The sequence below is a fragment of the Fusarium oxysporum genome, chromosome 14, assembly GCF_000149955.1.
Source record: "Fusarium oxysporum f. sp. lycopersici 4287 chromosome 14, whole genome shotgun sequence".
Classification (NCBI taxonomy): domain Eukaryota; kingdom Fungi; phylum Ascomycota; class Sordariomycetes; order Hypocreales; family Nectriaceae; genus Fusarium; species Fusarium oxysporum.
Genome location: NC_030999.1, coordinates 77,648 through 99,132, shown reverse-complemented (window position 1 = coordinate 99,132; position 21,485 = coordinate 77,648). Strand labels below are relative to the sequence as shown.

The 21,485-nt window shown below is 47.5% G+C and overlaps 8 protein-coding genes across 10 annotated transcripts; 4 read left to right on the top strand and 4 right to left on the bottom strand.

Annotated features, from left to right (window-relative positions):
• Window positions 1–283: 283 nt before the first annotated feature.
• On the top strand, window positions 284–2,013 carry FOXG_14147 (ATP-binding cassette, subfamily B (MDR/TAP), member 1). The gene has a single exon (XM_018394212.1). The coding sequence runs from the start codon at window positions 616–618 to the stop codon at window positions 2,005–2,007; it is 1,392 nt and encodes a 463-aa protein (XP_018253773.1). The 5' UTR covers window positions 284–615; the 3' UTR covers window positions 2,008–2,013.
• A 211-nt stretch (window positions 2,014–2,224) lies between these two features.
• FOXG_21455 (uncharacterized protein) lies at window positions 2,225–2,750 on the bottom strand. 2 transcript variants are annotated; one of them, XM_018401794.1, is made up of 2 exons: window positions 2,586–2,704; window positions 2,225–2,525 (listed from the first exon to the last, which is right to left on the bottom strand). In XM_018401794.1, the coding sequence occupies exons 1-2, from the start codon at window positions 2,651–2,653 to the stop codon at window positions 2,336–2,338; spliced, it is 258 nt and encodes an 85-aa protein (XP_018253772.1). In that variant the 5' UTR covers window positions 2,654–2,704; the 3' UTR covers window positions 2,225–2,335. The 2 variants fall into 2 exon arrangements, with proteins under 2 accessions (XP_018253772.1, XP_018253771.1); XM_018401793.1 differs by having other exon boundaries at window positions 2,258–2,750.
• A 1,539-nt stretch (window positions 2,751–4,289) lies between these two features.
• Window positions 4,290–5,742, top strand: FOXG_14145 (uncharacterized protein; the record flags this gene model as incomplete). Its single annotated transcript, XM_018394211.1, has 1 exon — window positions 4,290–5,742. The coding sequence occupies one exon, from the start codon at window positions 4,290–4,292 to the stop codon at window positions 5,712–5,714; it is 1,425 nt and encodes a 474-aa protein (XP_018253770.1). The 3' UTR covers window positions 5,715–5,742.
• A 1,460-nt stretch (window positions 5,743–7,202) lies between these two features.
• FOXG_21454 (uncharacterized protein) lies at window positions 7,203–8,031 on the bottom strand. The gene has a single exon (XM_018401792.1). The coding sequence runs from the start codon at window positions 7,973–7,975 to the stop codon at window positions 7,280–7,282; it is 696 nt and encodes a 231-aa protein (XP_018253769.1). The 5' UTR covers window positions 7,976–8,031; the 3' UTR covers window positions 7,203–7,279.
• Window positions 8,032–12,953: 4,922 nt separating this feature from the next.
• Window positions 12,954–16,834, top strand: FOXG_14144 (uncharacterized protein). Of its 2 annotated transcripts, none has more exons than XM_018394209.1 (2): window positions 12,954–13,381; window positions 14,428–16,834. In XM_018394209.1, exons 1-2 carry the CDS (start codon window positions 13,227–13,229, stop codon window positions 16,382–16,384), a joined length of 2,112 nt encoding a protein of 703 aa, XP_018253767.1. In that variant the 5' UTR covers window positions 12,954–13,226; the 3' UTR covers window positions 16,385–16,834. The 2 variants fall into 2 exon arrangements, with proteins under 2 accessions (XP_018253767.1, XP_018253768.1); XM_018394210.1 differs by lacking the exon at window positions 12,954–13,381 and adding an exon at window positions 14,047–14,070.
• A 611-nt stretch (window positions 16,835–17,445) lies between these two features.
• Window positions 17,446–18,200, bottom strand: FOXG_21453 (uncharacterized protein; the record flags this gene model as incomplete). Its single annotated transcript, XM_018401791.1, has 2 exons — window positions 17,446–18,031; window positions 18,079–18,200. 2 exons carry the CDS (start codon window positions 18,198–18,200, stop codon window positions 17,446–17,448), a joined length of 708 nt encoding a protein of 235 aa, XP_018253766.1.
• A 22-nt stretch (window positions 18,201–18,222) lies between these two features.
• FOXG_14143 (uncharacterized protein) lies at window positions 18,223–18,869 on the bottom strand (the record flags this gene model as incomplete). The annotated part of the gene is made up of 3 exons (XM_018394208.1): window positions 18,223–18,450; window positions 18,501–18,568; window positions 18,626–18,869. 3 exons carry the CDS (start codon window positions 18,867–18,869, stop codon window positions 18,223–18,225), a joined length of 540 nt encoding a protein of 179 aa, XP_018253765.1.
• A 1,520-nt stretch (window positions 18,870–20,389) lies between these two features.
• Window positions 20,390–21,207, top strand: FOXG_21452 (uncharacterized protein; the record flags this gene model as incomplete). The annotated part of the gene is made up of 2 exons (XM_018401790.1): window positions 20,390–21,057; window positions 21,099–21,207. 2 exons carry the CDS (start codon window positions 20,390–20,392, stop codon window positions 21,205–21,207), a joined length of 777 nt encoding a protein of 258 aa, XP_018253764.1.
• Between the last annotated feature and the right edge of the window lie 278 nt (window positions 21,208–21,485).

Below are 21,485 nucleotides of genomic sequence, written 5' to 3'. Positions count from 1 at the left end.
ACTCTGGCTGGCGGAAGGCACGAAAGGGCAGGTAAACGAGCAGAGAAAGTGACAGATTAAGCATAGGTGCACCAATAACGGACTGCCGTCCACTGGATTTCTCGTCGACTGCTAAGGGGGTTAAGGTCTGCAGGATCACTAAACCCCCATCTCTTACGGAGTACACGCACGAGCTCGCCAATGAGCGACAAGGGGGATCGGACTGGGCCCCCAAAGTTCCATCACATTTCGAAGCTATGACCGTCCGACAGCATCCAAAATACGCTAAGGCAGTGCGTTGCGTGTTGCGTTGCCCAAGTCATTCAAATAAATTGCTGGTCTCGAGTCGCATTTCTGTGCTCTTGATGGATATAACTGCCACCTAATCCTCCATTGTGGTCCTAAAATGTAATCAAATAACGGGTCTAATTCTTTCCTTTTTACTTTTCATGACACAGTGCATTCCATTTCTCAATTCCTGTGCCATCGCACATATAATCTGCTAATCTCGACGACTTCCATCTCAACTCTGACAGAACCTACTGGTGTAGACGATAACTGAACGCTTCTTCTTATCGCTAAAGCACCGTCCGCGCTGGTTCACTTTTGAGCTGCGACCAGCTACATATTCTCACCATGCCCGAAACATCTGAAAAGACGACCGCTGCGACCAGCAGCGCCAATCCCTCGCGGCCGCCATCGTCAAGCCGGGGCGGTTCGACCGACACAGATGCGACTCGTCCGGGAACAACCTCTTCGATCGACTCTGATAACAAAAAGCTGGACCTGACAAAGGCCGACTCGAAAGTAGTCTCACCACCTAAAGGGGAAAATATTGAGGAACATTATCGACACTTGCGACCTGGTGAAGCTGAGGTTTTGCGACGCCAAGTCGTTAGTCCCGAAGTCAAGCAGGGCGTGGCTGTGTTGTACCGGTATGCGTCTTGCAACGACATTATCATTATCTTGATCTCGAGCATCTGTGCTATCGCTGGCGGTGCTGCGCTCCCATTCATCACGGTTGCCTTTGGTAACCTCCAAGGCGTTTTTCAGGACTTTTTGGTAAACCAAAGTCTGAGCTCCGGCGCGTTTTCCGACAAGTTAACTGAATTCGTCTTATACTTTGTATACCTCGGCATCGGCGAGTTCGTGGTGGTTTACATATCGACTTGCGGTTTCATCTACAGTGGCGAGCATATCGCTGCCAAGATCCGGGAGCATTACCTCGAGAGCTGCTTACGCCAGAACATTGGCTTCTTCGATAAGCTTGGCGCCGGCGAGGTGACTACTCGCATCACCTTCGATACCAACCTTATCCAAGATGGCATCTCCGAAAAGATCTCTCTCACTCTCGCCGCCGTCGCCACATTTGTCTCGGCCTTTGTGATTGGATTCATTAAGTGCTGGCAGTTAACTTTAATCTTATTTTCGACCGTCGTGGCCTTACTGCTCAACATAGGCGGTGGTTCCACTTTCATCTTTAAGTACACCAAACAAAGCTTGGAGGCTTATGCTCACGGAGGTAACCTTGCGGACGAAGTTATCAGTTCTATTCGCAACGCCGTTGCATTTGGTACGCAGGAGCGTCTTGCTCGGCAATACGACGCACACCTCAAGAATGCCGAACACTACGGCTTTCGCGTCAAGGGTGCCGTCGCCTGGGTGGTTGCAGGCATGATGCTGGTTCTTTACCTCAACTATAGCCTGGCTTTCTGGCAGGGCAGCCAGTTAATTGTCAATGGGGAGACTAGTCTTTCCAACATCCTCACTATTATGATGGCTGTTATGATTGGTACATTTAACCTCGGAAACGTTGCACCCAATGTTCAAGCTTTTACGAATGCCATCGCTGCTGCTGCCAAGATCTTTAACACTATCGATCGGGTATCCCCACTCGACGCTTCGAGCGACAAGGGCAACAAGCTTGACCATTTCCAAGGCACCATTCGACTATCAAACATCAAGCACATCTACCCGTCTCGACCCGAAGTTACTGTCATACAAAATATGTGTCAGATATTAAGGTGAATCGTGTATATTTCTTGATTCTGTCACAATCGAAGGACCATTGAGACCTTATATCTTTGACTGGTTCCTTCTAGGACTTGAGTCCTAGAAAGTCCTAGATGAAAGTCCTACGATCTAAGTTTAGGGCGTCAAACTTTAATCCTGAACCTTAATCCTGAAGTTGAGGGTGAACCCTCCAACATTCAACAGTTTCACTCCGTACTTGTTGAATATCATCTAGCTGTTGAATATTTTGACCTTGGTATCGCGCTTATATGGTATTTGAGAGGAAATCAATGTTACAAGATCGTCTGGTTTGGATTGTTTTATTCTTCCCTCCCAAGGCCTGTCACAAGGTGCGTTGTTTGACTGTTTCAGGCAACAACTCGGCACCATCATAGGTGGCCAGGATGTTTCGGTACGTTTTTGTGCACCGCCGGCAGTTCTGTGTGCGGTTCGCTTGCAAGCGACGTCGGTGCAGCACGGCCGGGTCCCGTTCTGGATCGTCTACAAATCGAACGTTCATTGTTGTTTCCCTGCTGGTACCATTTAATGACTCTCCTAAGCAATAGAAGTCTAGACCTCTGAGAGCCACTAACTTGATTGGGAAGGTGTAACGATGGACCGTGCTCTGCAACTGATTTACCATGAAGCCTTCTAGTTTCATTATGAGCTGCAGAAGGAACAAAGATTAAATTTGAAAAAAAGAATGCGCTCGTAAATTATTAAGTATGTAGGCATATGATGAAGCTACAAAAGACAAGAGATGTTGGTTGTGACCCTGAAAACTTACGCTGCACTCGCCTACTGGAATCGCTTCGTGGAAGCGTTACGCGTTCGTGGCGTTGCGGGTCTTTGACGGAATACTGGTGAGCTATGATTGGCTCACAAAAATCAAATCAACCCCTGTAATATGGGGCTGATAATTCAAATCCACTACAATCGATTTTGTCATTGACTACGAGGGGGAAGAGCAGGCGATGACTCAATTGAGGCCCTCATTCTGCTGCGTTGAATGACTCGTTGTAGTAATCGAACCAGATCTTGATCCGGGGTAAACAGGAAAAAAAAACCAACAGGTAATAGTGGTAGCCGTGGGGCCCCGCACGCTGACAAAAAAACTTGCCTCAAATGTTTTCCGGCCGAGTCACCCCTCGCAACGTGATGGGGCCCCACTTTAATTAGACCGAGCTTCAAAACACAAAACACACGTTTGCAATGCAAATATCCATCCTTCAACATCGATCCTTACCACGGCATCAATCCCACATATCATGGATGGATCATTGAGTGTAGAAGAGTTGACAAGACTCCTACGAGAAGCTGAGCAGCGCGCGAAGGAGGAGCGGCAACGCGCCGAGAGAGAACAGCAACGCGCCGAGGAAGCAGAGAGGGAACGACAGGAGGAGCGGCAACGCGCCGAGAGGGAACAGCAACGCGCCGAGAGAGAACAGCAACGCGCCGAGGAAGCAGAGGAACAGACACGACTCACGACACTTGACGAATACATTGCAACTTGCCATGCTTCCGTTTTCTCTCGCTTCGCCATCGAAACGGATCCAAAACTGACTTCAAAGGGCTCCATCACCAATCCGCGCGACAAGTGGTGTCCTACAAACCTCAGGCCGTGGCCCGACTTCCTTGATCAACAGAAGCTCACCTTCGGTACACTCTACGATGCATTTCCTACCGAAACCCGCGTTTTCGAGAACCGAAACTTCCTGGCCGGCTTGGGGAACAGGATCTCTCAACGGCCGATAGCAGACGAGAAGACGCTCGAATACTTCCTGCATAATAGCGTGGAGGATCCGGTCAGAGCCATCATACAGCAGCTCAAACAGGTGGAAGAGGTCAGCAGGGCCTTTCAGATCGGAGATGGTGTCGTCTTTGAGAACCATCCCCATGCCCTCAGCGATGTCGCCGAGGAAGTCGTTGAGCGGGAGACCCCATCGACACCGCCACCGCCACCGCAGACGCCGGACCACCGAAGAGATCTCAAGCAGCTGCGGCCGGATCAAATCTGCGTCTATCGATCCGACAACACCGAGTCTTCCCGGCGCACCATGGTTTACGTTTCCGAGTATAAGCCGCCGCACAAGTTGACCGCTCCGCATCTTCGTCTCGGTCTCCGTGCCATGGACATCCACAAGGAAGTTGTGAACCGAAGGACGATTCCAACTTCTGTAGACCCTGGCGCGGATGAAGACTGAATTTATGGCCAAAAACATGCCACACAGGCGAAATGACAGCGGTGACGTAAATTGCGAAAAAAGACGAACCGGATAATAAATAGCTGGGCGATAATGCTCGCAGTGTTAGGCCCAAGCGTGTTTCTCAAGGTTGACTGGGACGAACCTGAGACGCTGTACTATCACCTAGCAGAGCCTGGTCCGGAGGTGTCGGCACATCCAAACAACGTCCATATATGCACGGCTGTCGGTCAATATCTGGCGTTCACCCTTATGGCTCTCGGTTCGCCTGGAGAACGACGGGGGAATAGGCAGGAGGAACGTCTAAAAGCCATGAAGAACTTGAAGACGTGGGCTGAGGACTTCGAATCGACATTGCGTTCCATCCCAGAAAATGAACGATCGGCGTCATCAGACTACTCACCTGGCCATGAACCTACCACCTACAAGGATGTCGATCGGTCGCCGGCCTTGCCCCGCAAGAGGACACGTCGAACAGCCGCGTGCCAGACTGGCGAGGGGTCGTTGAGGAAGGACGACAGGCAGGAACCATCTGATGACGAGTCGGCGCCCAGGCCACCGGACACGCCTACGCCAAGCGGACGAAACACAAGACAAGGGACTAGGCGGAGCCAGCGACTAGCGTTACTGGCGTTACGGCCGCGCGGAGGAGGAGGCGGCGAGCAGGGTCGGCAGTACTGTACGCAGAAATGTCTTGTCGGGATGGTCAACGGTGGTTTTCTCGACCCAAAGTGCCCGAACGTGGCGCTTCACGGCAAGAGCTGTGCTCCCGCCGCCCGCGCACGTCATCCTGTCGATCACAAGGAGTGGCTTCGCCTACTCTGGATGCAGCTGAAACAGTCGCTCGACGACGGGATCAGGCCACTGGGGGAGGGTGGTGCGCGGGGTGTGCTTTTCCAAGTGACCCTACTTGCGCATGGCTACACCTTTGTCAGCAAGGGCACGGTGCGGGCTTTCATCAGAGATCTCGAGCACGAGGCTGCTGTCTACGAGCGTCTCAAGCCGATCCAAGGCGTCCACGTGCCTGTCTTCCTGGGTGCCATTGACCTCCGATCGATGAACAAGACTTACTACTATGACCACCGGGTCTACGTGGTGCACATGACATTTTTGTCCTGGGGAGGCTGCAGCATCGACAGAGCACAGAGAATTGGCGACATGGACAGGTCGCTCGAAGACGAGGCCATTCGGTCGTTGAGAGCCATGCATCGAGAGGGCGTGATCCACAAAGATGTGCGACTTGCAAACATGTTATTCAATCCTGAGACCAACGGAGTTATGGTGATCGACTTTGAACGGGCTTTGCTACTCAACCCGCCTCGACGTCCGTTGGCGCAGCTGGTGCCGAACAAGCGAGCGTGGAAGTCGGAGACGATGGATGGCAAGAAGGTAACTGGTGATTCAAGCAAGCAAAGTCGGCCAAGTCAAAGCTTTTCAGAGGATATTTGGTTGGCAAAGACGGCGTTCTTAGAGTGGAATGCTGACCGATGGACACGAGTCGCGAGAGCGCCTTGCTAGCAAATCTACAGTCAATCACCCTACACGTGAACAACTCTTGTAAAAAATTTCCTTGGCACCTGCTGTTAGCGTTCTGCTAGGGCATAGATTTTTTGCTGGCCAAAATGGCAGTATGTGCAGCTGTGACAATCTTTACAATCTTAAGGTGGGCGTAGAGGTTGGTACGGCTGTCACAGCGTTCGACATAAGTAAAGTAATTGCAAGTAAGTAACCAAGTAAGTAAGTAATAAGTAAGTAAGTAAGCCCGGCAGCCAAGTAAGTAAGTAAAGCCTCCAAGAAGCAAGTAAGTAAGTAAGATCCAAGTAAGTGGGGCAAAACCGCAAGCGTGCGACCGGATGTGAGGATCACTCTCGAAGAGCCAGTACTTGATTGTATCATAGTCGCTGCGCCTACTGATGGCAGAGAGAGAGAGCAACAGGGAGGGCTGCAACAGGACACTGGCGTATCTACCTGGGGCAGATATTCAACCATGGAATCGACTACCAGCGGAGAACCGAGTTCTCCACTATACCAAGCAGAGATCTCGGTACAATTCGAAGACAAGGACCTAGATCCTGAGCCCTTCGAGTTGTCCGACGATGGGCTACATTTCATACAACACTCGATCAAGTATGCAATGTCAAAGCTCGACAAATACCGCAATTTGATGGAGCGGAGCGTTGTTTACTGGGCAGCTATGATATTACACCCAGGATACGGCATTGGGTTCCTGCAGCTTAGGCTACCGAACCAAGTAGACTCGATCCTTCGGGACTTCAGAGATTACTTTGACAGGCACTATGCTCAAGGTAACCAGGCACCAGTGTCTCCAGACTCCCCTCCGGCATTTCATGGATCAAAGTTATTGTTGCGCACTGCAAACTTCCCCAAGAAGGCCAGGAAAGAAGCTCCGGATGAGATCAACCTATACCTACAAATGGTTCCAGAGGAAGACTTCAAAGAAGAGCAATTGCTCCAATGGTGGCTTGGCCGCAAGACTCAGTTCCCACGGTTATTCAATATGGCGATGGACCTACTTTCTATCTCAGCCATGTCCAGCGAGAATGAACGTGTTTTCAGTGCTGCAAAGCTCACCATAACTTCACAAAGGAACGCCCTGCACTGGGTTACTGTGGAGGCATTGCAATGCCTCAGAAACTGGGCTCGCACTGGTGCGATTTCCTGGGCAAAACCAAGGGGACATCAGGACACGATGCTGTAAGATGATTGGCTATGGTATATGGATCCACTTTACTTGCAAGTAAGCAAGTAAAGTAAGTAAGTAGTTCGGGGTGGCAAGTAAGTATGGATATCGTTAGTAAGTAAGTAAGTAAGCCTGAAAAATTTACTTACTTTACTTATGTAGAACGCTGCCTACATATCCGACGGTAAGATAGATAGATAGATGACCCACATAGCCCCCTGATTAGGGATGGGCACGTGCATAATACACATGTGTATTAAGCTGCTTTTTATTATAACGAAGCAGCATTTTATTCCTAATAAAAAGCGCGCTTTTTATTGCAATATTACGACCCATTTATGAAGCTGCCCATGGGCCATATCATACAAACAACCAAGCAAAATTAGGTCAATTTTTCCCCCGCTCCTTCGCTCTCTGACCCATCTTCGACCTCAAGTGTGTCCACCACTGTCTCTTCTCCGTCGGAGGCGGGTTGGTGAGTGAACTCGCCGACAACAGCGTCAACTTCCAGATTTGATGCGCAATGAATTTCCATATACGTATCTTCGAGTGTAAGCCAACCGTCTTCTGTCAAATCTTCCCAGCTGACCACCGTAGAATGATCATTGCGATGATCAAGAGGTTGATTCTGAGACTGCGTTATCCTCTCTAGCACCCGTTCGTTCATGTAGATGAACGCCAACTTGTCAGCGTTGGCTGGTGTGAGTCTGTTGCGTGCCTTGCTGTGGAGGAAGTTAACTGCCGAGAATGATCTCTCTGAGGGAACTGAATTGGCTATGGTTCCAAAGATCCGGACTGCAAGTGCAGCCAGCTTGCTGCCTTGGTTATCAAGAAGCATCCAAGCATCTAATGGAGTCCATTCTTTTGAATAGACTAAGCCTCCTGCAGCAAACCGGCCGCCCGATTGTGCTCGGAAGTGGTTAAATTCTCGAACAATATTGATGTAGTCAGCAGGATTGACTGCTGACTTAAAGAACTGCAGCACTTTCATCATCAGCTGTTCTTCAAGCTTAGTCCCGACTGTGTCAGGCCGTAATGCAAATCCCGCATAATGAATATCATATGTCTGTTTATCCATACGGTTTAACCATACGGAATACAGCTCGCTGAAATTCACGTCTTGATGTTGCTGAGACTCGTCAAGTGCTTTCCATTCTGCTTTAATCTCCAGCCAACGAGGAATCACATGGCCGATGTGAGCCCGATCGGCTTCTGAGGCACGCTGACGACTGTTGACAGGCTTAATTATGGCCAAAACAGTCTCTAGGCGTATCCAGAAGTGAGGGTTATTGACAGACTCCAGCACCTTTGGAAGAAGCTCGAGAGAGCCGGAGGCTAGCTCTGCCCTTACGTCAGGACGGCGAGCGTATGCTTGGAGAGGCTCTTTACAGCGTAAAACTGACTGTAAAGCATTGAACTGACTGCCCCAGCGTGTGATTACACTAAAGCGAGCAGTCAGCTATAGCTAGGAGTCAGAAAAACTGAAAGACCCACGCAGATAAAAACGCCTTATGGTGGCCCCAAGCAGCCTTTTGTGCTTCTCTCAATCGAGCCAACTGCAGTTTCGACTTCTTGAAGAAGGTGACAATTAACGTAGCGTTTTTGAATGCCTCCTCAAAGAACGGCAGCTCTAGGATGTCCTTGATGAGTAGCTGTAACCCATGTGAATCGCAGAGGGAAAAGAAGCAATGTTGGAATTCCTTTCTTGCTGCCAAATGCACATGAGCTTTCCTCATCACGCTATCCGTATCTGTGCAAAACGAGTTAATTCGCAAGAAGTTGCCCTTGCAAATTATCTCCAGCTCAGGATACAAAAGATCGATGTAGTGCTCAGCCGTGTGTTGAATCTGTCCTGTATCAAACGTCTTCCAGTAGAACGCCGTACCATTTGCCACCTGTATCGAGATATTGATAATTCGATGACTTGTGATGTTGTCTGAGGCGTCAAAGATTACGTTGATATGTTCTGCTTGGTCGAGGATAGCCTGGACTTGATTGTGGTACTGAGAATAAGTCGGGGCTAGCAGCCGCTGTACTCGGCGACGAGACGGTGGTTGCCAGGCAGTGTTTAGCTTGCTCAACAGAATCCGCATTCGTTTGGACTCAAAGAGGTTAAATGGACGGCCATCAGCAAAAATTGCTATAGCAGCAAGCTCATCAAGCATCTGCTTAAAGGTCTTGTCCACTACAGGAAAGTGATGAGTAAGTTGAGGCTGCTGAGACTGTTGCTGCCTTTTGTAATTGGGACAATGGCGAAGTAAGTGCTTCTTCTGACGAGTAGTGCCCTTGGTTATCTCGTGGCCGCAGTGCTTGCACTTGACTCTAGAGTTCTTGAAACCCGAACTAGCGTCGGAGGCAAGCGTGATAAATTCTCGGTGGACCTGGTGATCGGCTGGCCTTCCAGGGGTTCTGGGCATTGTAGAAGACACACGGAGGGTCTGAAGGTAGTGGGGAGTCGAATTGAGAAGTTTCAGGGGGATACATCGACAGACGGTTGAAGGCTGTGGAGAAAAGGAGGTCGGAAAAGGACTTATATTGTTCCTATGCACTAAACCTATTATAGAAGGCGCTAAGCCTAAGATAGAAGAGGAAATGTCGCAGGGTAGGCATTAGTAATCTAGCTATATGCTTTAAGTAACTGTGCGGGATGGAATACCCCGCACAAGAGAAAACTTAAGACATCAATCAACACATTTGCTGCTGCTCATCATATTCACTCTAACCCTTTAAGCACGCTCAGTGCGACAGGAAATAATGCATACAAAGCGCGTCTTGCTTTAAATATTTAATGCAAAAAGCGCATTTTATGTAATGATGCAGCATTAAATCCATCTCTAAGTGACATACCTGACGGACCCAGGATCTGTATTCACAATCAATGTGGTGTTTACTTGAGGAAGAAAGGATGCAAAGCAAATGCTAATTATGGGATTTTAAAGTTTAAAGTAGCAATAGAAGGAACTCTAAATAGCGGAGCCTTTATGTTGTAATAGTAGGGTGCCTTAGATTGGCTTGTCTAAGCCAAGGGGAAAAAACAGGAAAGAGAGCAACAGTTGCGTCCCTTTGGGGGCGTTACTTTTAGTGAAAGTTTAGTGAATTCCCGGCCGGCACTTAGCTTACCTGCCTGAGACCACATTAATAAAACGTTAATTCCTCCGGGGCTTCCGTACAAGGTCACTTCGCTCGTGCGCCATGCGTCCTCGGCTGTCGGCATCACACTTAGTGTAATCTCTTTATACTTTATTAAAGATTTTAGACTTTACTTGCTACTACACATGATATACTAGGGCGGGTGAACGTATTTACAGCACGGTTGGGTAGGACCATAATGCAAAAGGAAATAATAGTCGTTGCCTTGCGCACTCTTACACAAAGTTGGTGTTACAATCCGTACGTATGGTGTGACGACCACGTCTACAATCACTGATATTCAGGCTGCTTTCGGGAGATTATGTCAGCGGGATTTCATCTCGTCATCACAAGTATCGTCTAAAGTTCCTCCGATGTTCGACTGGAAAGCCCTCCGAGAGGAGCACAGGTTGTGTCTGTGCATACTGCATAGGCAGGTATAGGCGTGTATGCATGAGTCTTGTTCACAGCGGGCGTAGAGGGTAGACATACATTCTTCCCCGGCCGTGAGAAATAAATGAATACTTTGGCTTGGTCCGTAGTTGGAGAACTAGGAAGAAACAAGGTTCAACCTTCCTATTCAAACCGATGCCCATGTTTCAGGTAATCTGGGCCAGATTATCTGGCCGAGACGTTATTCTCGCGCGATAACTTCGATGCTCGTGTTTAGGGCAAACAATCGATGGTCTGATCCTACAAGCGCACCAACTAATACAGCCGGGGAAAACGTTACAAGATAACTGATGGAGGGGACGGACCGAACGGGCCACGTCGTATTGCCGTCTTCTGGTTAAGTCTCGGCTCGGTAGTTGGGAGTGCAAGGATTGTTTGATGGTACTGTACTCATACTAGTCTGCACTTTATATGAACCCCACAGTTCTAACTTTCCGAAGGTTTGTACAGTGGGATGCAATAAGTTTGAATACCTTTGTATGTACTGGCACCCCCAGTCTAGCCCTTTTTATTTTAGCTAACTTCTAATCCTAGTAAGAAGCTCATAATAACCAATCAGTATAACTCAAATTGGCGTACGAGAGATAATATACACACAGACTCAACCTAAAGTAGCTAGCAGTTCGAAAAGATACACGCCCGGTATTCAAACTTATTGCATCCCACTGTAGGCAACCGTCTACAGAGTACTGCACTTTCCTTATTTATCCTGACCTGTTAAATAAGTGACAAAGGGGTGGAAAAGGAAATTGCATACAGTGGGATGCAATAAGTTTGAATACCCTTCGATGTACTGGTACCGGTGATCTAGCCTTTTCTTACCTTAGCTGGCTTCTAATCCTTACAGAAAGCCCACAACAGCCAATCAACATAAGGTCATACGGCAGATAGATCATACATCACTAGCTTAAAGAAGCTAGCGACGTAAAAAGATACACGCCCCGTATTCAAACTTATTGCATCCCACTGTATTAAGCACTTAGCACATACCCTTTGATGGGGCTATCGAATTAGGGTTTACTCCGCCTGGCGACTGTGGATAACACAAAGGGGCTTGTTTTGAATACAGTGGGATGCAATATGTATTCGCATCCCAGCTATATCAGAAGCTAGTTACAGGTACCCTTGCATGTCTTGTGTACTTAATGCCCGCAGGGAAAAGGTCAGGTTTTTAAGTATCAAGTACCAGGTTTCAGTTAAGAGCTTAACTAAATAGGTTAGAAGCTGCCAAACCACCTACACACCTGCGAATACTTATTGCATCCCACTGTACATACATTGGAACCAACCCGTATTCAACTACCGACCCCGTTCAACTGCCGACCACAACTAAAATTCGTGGTCTATAGACCCCGACATGTCTGAGGATGGTCCAGGGCATTTTCTCGGCAAGTACATTCTGGCGTTCCAACATGGTGGTTGAAGGGTTTGTTGGACGTGATTGGTTGATGTCAGGCAAGCGAGTTCACTTCCTGTGAACTCGATTTTGCAGAGTGGAGTGTCCCGCATGCTTATCGTGCATGTTACTACTGATTACTATTACTGATAAACATAAGTATTTGAGATTAAATCAAATAACGTAGTTGATAAGCGATCCGACCGGATAAGTGATCCGACCACTGCACTGTATAGCTAAAAAATAGCTTACCCTATAGAAACTAAAACCTGAAATAAAATAACGTACGTGATAAGCAAGTGTTACAAACAAGCGAGTGTTACACTATACTGTATAACCGAAAGTGCTAAGATTTAGCGTTTTAAAAATTAACTATACAATTAAAAGAAAATCTAAGAAAAAGAATTTGCTATAATCTTTACACAGTAAAGTACTATACTAACTGTTATAAAATTCTACTTAATTTATTTAGGCTTATATTTACGAATACACAGTGTAAATAGGTTTTCTTTATACTAGCTATTAGAGAAATTATATAAAATCTAGGAAAAATATATTTTATAGATTCAGTTATAATCTATGCTATATTAAAATTTCTTTTATTTCAGGCATGATTTAAATTTAGAAGGGTTTATTTTCAGTCGAGTGTAAGCCAGTATATGTCACAGCTCGAGACCAGACTGGCCTACCCTAGACCACTAACAAGGTAGATCCGGATCACGTGGCGATACGTTATCGCAGAGACTTTGTTTACCGACCAGATAGTTCCTGAACGTAGCTCCTCGAGCTACGTCTTGTCAATAGAGCCTGACCTGCCTGCAGTGCCTATCCGTAGCAATAGATCGCATTCCGCCCGAAGCGTTCCCCGTTCACCTGTCTATCCGAGCCCAGCCCGTGACAGTCGGATCGCTTATCAACTACGTTATTATTAAAGTTATTGTATTAAAAATAATTAAAATAACTTTTTTCATTCTGCAGTGGCCAATTTAAATTATTTTTAATACGATACTGTAACTTTAAGATTGTAGTTACTATTAAGGTAAGAGACAGGAGGGGGGGGGGGCTGTGAGACTACATCCCCCCTTATTTAGTAAATTCGAATATTGGAAACGCCCCATCGCCGTTATCTATTCAATTTTTCGTCTTCCCCAACCATCAACGCAATCAGATCTTCGTCAACCCAAGCTGGTTATCTTAATAGCAATTATTACGCCGTGTAAGCTCATATCACTCACCTCTCATCATCGGCTTTTCCCAAGACTTCAAGAGCCCTGTTACTGAGACCGCGCCTGGAAATGTTACAATAAGGCTATCATTGACTTCAGCGACTCGAGTCGCATCAACACCTACCATGCCGCGATCACCGCTACCATCTGCATCGACTTCGTCCCCAGTCGTCAAGGGGCGTGCGCTATCACTTGCGACCGAGCCCTTAACTAATAGTACTATTAATGGAAGGTCACCAGTTGTTGCTGCACAAAGTGCTGCTAGAAGCGCATCACCAAGGCAAGTCACTATTCCAGCTCTCATTGCCTATTTCTCATGAAACTGTACTCTCGTTTCCCAACCCTCTTCCTCAAATTCGTCACCACAACTATGCCATATCCAACTGCTTCGCCATCATGTCTTCGCTTTCTCAGCCAGTCAAGTGGTTGAGCGAGTGAGCGAGTGGCGTGGCTTCTGGCAAGGGCCACGGCCTAAGTTAGTTGGCGTTGCCCGATTTGTCGACACGAGGGCATTTGTTGTTGACCGCATATGGCCTGACTGCATCTCATCTTGATTCCTCAAAGAGATGGTGACTCTAAATCAGCGGCGACAAATCAAGAAAAGAATAATACACACGCGCAAAAAAAAACAAAAAAAACACTCGATCTCAAGCGGTGTCGAATGTTGCCCAACAGGGACAGGCTGAATCACTGTTACAACTACAACTGCAAACTTCCCCCTTCATGGCAACTGGCAGCAGCGATTTTCTTCCCTTCTCTCTTCATATATCCTAGCTCAAATCGTCGTTCCTTCTCCATACTTTCGTCTTGTTTCTGCACTCTTTACATGCATATTTTTCTCCCCTCAACATACAGAACCTTGCCCATGAGTTCTTGACTTTATTATTCCTATTGAACTTGAATTGAATAAGAGGACCTTGTTGTCATCTCTTATTCACCCTCAGTTGTGGACCTAGCCAGTTGCAGTAGGTTGTACATCACCTCTCTGTCCTTCAACTATGGGTTCTCCCTTTGGTCTCACATCCTTGCCCCTGTAACCTTGCCATCTTCCCTGTCGTACTAGCTATTATACACCCCTGCAACCACGTCGGGGCTTCATCGCCCTAACAGACCTCAGCTACATGATTTGGAATTTTGTTAGATTCAACCCAAATATGTGTCTCTGCTTTTAGGCATGATACCTTTTGTTCGATCGAGTGGTTCTCAGGAATTTAGCTTTCTGCTCGAGTTTAGGAACAGTTGGCTTTCTCCGATGCACCTCTTATACTGCCTTACGTTCCAGAACATAATGCTAGCCAATGAGCAACAGCTAACCCTAACTTACAGACCAGTGAACGGTCGCGACATGTCGATTGGAGACGGAGAGGTTGAAAGCGAACTTAGCGAACTTAGTGAACTCGCGAGCACTGTCCACTCCGCCTCCGGTGTCGACTCTAACGAACTTGAGGACGAGATCATTGTAGGAGTACGCACTAATAGTGCCCGAAAGTCATGCCCCCTTCCGCCAGCATCTGATCCTGAGGATGAGACCATGGCCGACGCTGACGATGAGCCCGTCGCTTCTCATTATCCTAAGCGGAAGCGCGCCACCGTCTTCCATGACCTGAGCGAAAGCAAAATGGAGCCGCTAAGGTCTCTTTCAGGTGAACGACAACCACCTGCAGCTGCCACAAGAGCCAAAACTCCCCAAACAAGCAAAGCAGGAGTGAAGGGTGTTATCTTAGGCTATTGGAGAGACTCACCCGGCCCTACTGAGGACTTCAAACATGCCGTCATTGGCTACATAGATATTCACGAACGCCTACGAACTCGAATACAGCCCACCACAATAGCTGGAGAAACTATTTCGGATGAGTACCCCTTGCCACCAGGACCTGGTGGAAGCTGGGTGACCTTTGAGCGAATCGTGTTCTTGAAGCACCTTATAGGCTTGGATCATCTCCAAGTCAAGGAGTACGTCAAGATCCGCGCCGACAGTATGGGGACCGAAGAGACCCAGGCGGAACAAGTTGCTGCCAAGATAGCTGCAGTCAAGGAAGCCATGCGTCATGCCAAGTTGAACCCTACCGCTGAGAACGCCACCAATCCACCTCAAATTGCTTATGGCGTCGAACTGCCCGACCATCTGCAGCACCATCTGCAGCAGAGTCGTGATCCCAAGAGGAGGAGGAGGACAAGTGGGGGTTTCAGCCCTATTAATACTGTTCCCTCGAACGGCCCTGTGATCGAACATACAACCATCAAACCAGCACCCGGCGGACCACAACCTGTGCGAAATGTCATGTACCCCCTTCCGGGCACCCGACCTACTCGAATTCTTCTTGGTCATTGGGCAAAGTCTGACGAACCAGACCCAAAGAATCGTCACGCGGTGTACGGGATTTTGGGACAGAATGATAGTTTCCGTGTCAAGCTAGTACAAGAAACTCGTGACGGACGGTTCGTTGACGGAAACTTCCCTACTGGGGCCGGCGCTCTCTGGATAGCATACGAGGAGGTTGCTTTTGAACCACACTTGCGGTCTCTGGCACGGAACGAGGTAAAAGAATATTGCCGCGTGCGTCAATGGCAGATTGACTGCGGAGAAACAGCGGAGGAAAAAACCGCGAATGAGACTAAAGCTGTATACGAGGCGCAAGCTAGGGTTGCGGGAACAAATTTCAAAGCTCCAACTCCCTTGTCTATTGCACCTACTCTACCTCGTCAGCCGGATAACTATGTTGAAGAGACTGATCAGACTGGACGATTAGGCTTTAGGGGGCATGAACTGCGTCAAAGCCGCCGCGTCGAGGCAGCCAGGGCCGAAGCACGTCTGGCACGCCAGGTACTTGTAAAGGCTGACACCCCTCAGCCTCCCCCAGTTCATCGTCCAGCCACGAGTAGGACACCACAGAGCAACAACGCTCTTGAACGAACCATGGCTCTTGCTGAGCGTGAGATTACCCGTGTTGAACTTGCCCAGGAGCATGCCTACCTCCAGGCTGCCGACCGTGAGCTGGCGGCAGTAGCAGCAGCAGCAGCAACCGCCGCAGCCGCCGCCATTCCTGATATGGCTGTCAACGGCCGGCAGCAACTGCAACGTCTCAATAAGGTCTGGGCCCGCCAGGAAATCCCTCAGATGAAAGCGAGGGCCGAAGACGCAAAGATATACAGTGGAGTCAAGTATGAGCGCAAGGTCAATGGTCCATTTACTGGAAAATTGGTGTCTCAAGGTACCATTATTAACATTGATGGCGAGGACTATGTCGAATATCGTGTCCTCACGAAGCCATCGTTCTTCTAGGATCGTCAACTCAAGCTTCCCGCCTGCAACATCTCCAGCTAGCCCTCGCACCCCAATATCAAGCCACAGACTTTGCTTGACGCCTCACCTTAAAGACTCATACGCGAAGCGCTGTCGACTCAAGAACACGAACGAATTTTGTCGATTCGTTCAAAGTTTCTTTCACATCAACTTTAATACTTCTCTACGCAATGCTTGCCACACTTTTTTTCACTAAAGACCCAACCTTTCTGTAGATTATAGATGCAGCAAGGGAGGTCATTTTGTTCAGATGCAGTTGTTTCGGCTTCTACATAAACGGACTCCAGTCCACTCGCACGGAAACGACTTTTCTCACTAATTTCTGACCTTGCTTTTCCTTCCTCACTCTGCTTTTCATGGCCCTGATTGAGGGTGAAGGTTAGAGATTGGGGGTGGGATGGATGGGTATGTATGTATGTATGTATGTATGTATGTATGTATGTACCATCCCCCACCACTTAAAGAATCACACCACTTAAAATATAGCACAAAAAATCACCGCTCCATACAAACCATATCATTTTATTTGCACCGCATTTTGGCGTAATGAAGCCATTCGCGAGAAAAGAAAACCTGTGGTGTATTGTTTTTTACGTGGTGTCTTATCCTGGGCCATTTTTCTTCTGACTTTGTGTGTATCATGGGGGTTTCAAGATATTGAAAAATTTGCATTTCTCGCTTTCTCATCCTTCAACTCTTGTAAAGTTGAAAAGGCTCTCTACGTAGTTTACGCGCGTAAAAGATCTCCAATATGGGTCTCTATGTTTATACCGAAAAGACGTTATTGATGCTATATTCGATATTACTGAAGGTTCTCTATCACAATACCAGGCCTCCGATAAGTACCGGTAGGTGGTCCTGGATGGTAAGCTTTAGACTCTAGAACCTCGATGAGTGAGAAAAAGCAAAGGTAGCGGGGGCTATAAATAAATAAAAGTGTATTAAGATTGCATTAAAGAGCGTACTATGATGGTGCTAAAGTATGCGTATCTCATGAAGCGACAGAATATTGTTTCTGCATTGCGGCTATTATACAAGTCTCATTCTCTGAGAGTTGCATCACTGTCTCTCGGTCCACCATGGCTCCATGCATCATCTGCATGTCTTTCTACCACGACCTCTTGAGTGACAACAGTCGTGGCTTTGATCCCTCCATGGCGTGGTGAACTTGGCTCCAGAGGGCTCTGCCTCTCCGTCTCACTACTATGCTTCTGCCCTTGTTCAGCTTGCATACTGACGCTAACATCCGGATAGCCTCGAGAGTAACGTCTACGATTGATAGGTGGAAGTGGCGCTTCATCCTTACGCAGGGTAGTTGTATCATCCATTGAGTCCTTGCTTGGATCTTCAATTCGAAATCGTGGCATGCTCCTCAAATTTTGATTGCTGCCTGTTGGGGTATATCCGTAGTCAGATGGACGGGTGCTTCGACCAAAAGAAGACGCGAAGAGCTTGGGCATAAGCTTGGAGAATAATGGTCGAAGGGTTGGTAGACATGATGTAATGAGAGCGAGCGTGACTTCGAGGAACGACCATATCGCGGCGTCGACATTGTCCCAATTGGGATCCTTGGTCGAAGCTGCTGTTTCCAGTGTCCGAATACGATATATAGAGATGGCACAAGTACTGGACGTGTTAGTAAGGAGCCTGGTAGGGAAGATGTAATCGCTTACAAAAACCCAATGCTGAAGATCCCTAAAAGCATAATCTTTTGCTTCCTCGGAAGGTTAATACTTCCAATGACAGGCAATGGCATGCAGAATACCGTAATGTCAGTGACTAGATATCCAGCCATGACATACCATACCGTCAAGGGGTCAGTGCAGTGTCCAGGCAAAGTCGAGTTCCAGAACTTGGCGAACGGGGACACAAATGAGAGCATTAAGGAAGGCGATTGTAATTGTCCAGGCGACCATGATAACCACTCCGTAGAATGTCAATCGTTGTAAGATCGTTATGGCAAAAACTCTTCGATATTGCAGGTGGATTCCGATCTTGACGAAGCACATGGCGACATTGTATACGATGACGGAAGCATAGAATGCCTGGTATGGAGTAAGCATAAGTTCGACAGCGTGGGAAAAGCGAAGCCAACCTGCATGTAAACAATATAATTCTCCTTCGGCTGTTCCCATGTATGATGACCAAGTCCGTAATTGTTCTCTGAGCCCGTGTCAGCAATCCGTGGTTTTGAGAGGATATTTTACCACTAAAACCTACCTAGCCCAATGGCTACCGCAGACCCAGTGGCAAGGAACTGGGCAGCGACCATAACCCTATCGTCCCAGCCAAGAGAGTGAAGCACCTTGTATCTCACGTAGACCCGCAACGCGACAGTGATTGTGGATAAGATGGAGAAAGTGATGAGAATGGCACGAATCTCGACGGAGCGGGATGAGCTATCCGCTGGCATTGAGCGAAGATCCATTGATAGATGACTCTCGTCAGTCCAACGAAGGTACATGGCTCATGGAAGGCAAACAAAATCTCTTCAAGTTAAGCATATGTTTCAAGTTATTACAGAAACACATTTATTTTCTACGGGGGATCTCAGGGTCTAGTAATAAAAGGAACTCATATTTCAGCTCCCACAAACTCCGTCTCAGCACCGTAAGAAATCGACAAATTATGCGAGCTTGAGCTTATATTGCAGCACCGGTACCCAACATGTTTTATCTCTGTAACGTAACGAAAATGATGATCTAATCGTGCATCTGCTTCCCAGTAACGTACATGATAAGCTTGCGTGACAAACAAGCATGCATGACAAAAATCCCTCAACTTATATCATCTCTATGTAATTAATTGATTCTCAACCACGAAATATGTCAGACCCTAATATTGAGGGTAAAATCCTTCTTGCCCTCCAGGCCCTTCAAAATAATCCAAAATTAAAGCTCAAACGCGCTGCAGAGATCTATAAAGTTGGCCGTATGATCCTATGGCGCCGGCAGAAGGGCATTCAATCTCAAAGCGATTAGGTTCCTACGTCACGCAAACTGTCTAATCTAGAGGAACAGATCATAGTTCAGTTCATTCTAGACTTAGATTCGCGAGGATTTCCCCCGCGACTACGTAGTGTTAAAGAAATGGCCAACCGATTACTCGCCGACTGCAACGCGTCACCCATCGGCAAGCGCTAGGCTTCCAACTTCATAAGGCGATACAAAGAGCTTAAGACGCGTTTCTTTCGTAAATATGATTACCGGAGAGCCAAATGCAAAGATCTGACTGCTATTCGCAACTGGTTTAGGCTTGTGGAGAACATAATCGCCAAGTACGGCATCCGATTAGATAAAATCTACAACTTGTTGTTGATATTGCGCAGTAGTGCTGGGTGAAAAATGTATTTTTTGTAAAACTTGGTTGTTTTTATTTTTGAGATGAGAGTTCTTCTCGGGTTTATATCTCTAGATGGTTTCATCTAGGACTTTGAACTTTAAATCTAGGACTTTCAGACTACCAGTCTAAACCCTGAAGGGAAGGGGGATCCCCGGACTTTTCCAACACTTCTGCCCACTGTAAATGAGAATTGCCTTAGATTCGTACTGTCACCACTATCTTGCCACTTATGCATATCGAGTATTTACTTCTACTTTTCGTCCCAATGGGAGCTCTGTCTCAGCGCATCCTTGGCTGCCGCATGCCGAACGGATCCTTAAACCCAAGTCCAAATATATGTAACCAAGCAGGCGATAGTTTCAGGTCAAAATCGGTAAGGATGGCATTAGCGATACAGTGGGATGCAATAAGTTTGAATCCTAGTGATGTTGTACAGTATGTACAACCGTGTTGTACGTACGTACGTACAGAAAGAAAAAGTACGTACACGTACTATGTACGTACAATGGGTTCCACAATAATCCTAATAGGGGAATTTGTGGGTCATATTATACAAATACGGGGGGCTGTACAAAAACTCCGTTGGCTGAGCAGCTCAACACACTCTGCCATTCTCTCCCGATTGAAGGTATCGCCAAAAAGATGGCGCCCACCCAAGCTAACGCTGCCTTCGTTTGGCGACAGTTTATCGACCTCGGCCGCTCTAACTCCAAGAAAAGCAAGCGATATAGATGCCGTCACTGCCAAAAGGATTTTGCAGCGACCTCTGTTGGGAGGCCGAAAGAGCATCTCGCTGCGTGTGAGAAATGGCAAGCCAAGCAGCGACAAGAGCGTCAAACTCAAGATAACGCTGGCTATCTTCCCTCCTACTCAGAAGCCATACAAAAGAAGATAACCGAGGTCGGAATTCAGCATATCTCGCAGGACGAGAGTCACAGTTATGCCTATGATGCCGCCGCTGCTGTAATCGCCGGTGGTCGGCCCTTCAGCCTCTTCGAGAGCCGCCGTTGGCGTTATTTCTTCACTCGCATTAAGCCTGGCTGGAAGCCTCCTAGCCGCGCCGCCATCACGAGAATTCTTCCCGACTTCTATCAGGAACTCTATGACGAGGTTTTCAAACGCATTACCAGCTCAGAATGGCTCAACATCATATTTGACGCTTCAGATAATGTCTCGGGTCACAGAATCGTTAATATCTCGGTACAGCTACCAGACGGCCCAGCCTTCTACTGGAAAACGTTTGACACGGGAGACGAACAGCACACAGCGGAGAATTGGGTGAAGCTGATATGGGGAGAAATGCAGCAACTGTGCGGCGGTGATCTCTCCAGAATCAATTCTATCTGTACAGATACCGAAAACACGATGCGCTCTGTACACGGCTTGCTAGGGAGATTCCCAGAGCTCTCACATATCAACTTCTCTCTATGCGATTCTCACGGCCTTCAGCTTCTAATTAAAGATATCCTTCTTCTTCCATTCTTTGAGGATCTCTGTAATAACGTCAGCACCCTTCTCAAGTTCTTCTCACGGTCTAAATTACAATTGCAAAGATTGAGAATGTGCCAACCAAGGGTGTGCTCAACTCAACGTATTTCAATATGTTGAATGGATTGACGATCAACGTCAACTCAACGTCAATCAATATCGAATACGGATTACATAAACATCAATCCATTTTGAGTTATCATTGATTGAATGGATTGAAGGTGGTGGATTTAGGGTAGCTGGTAATAGG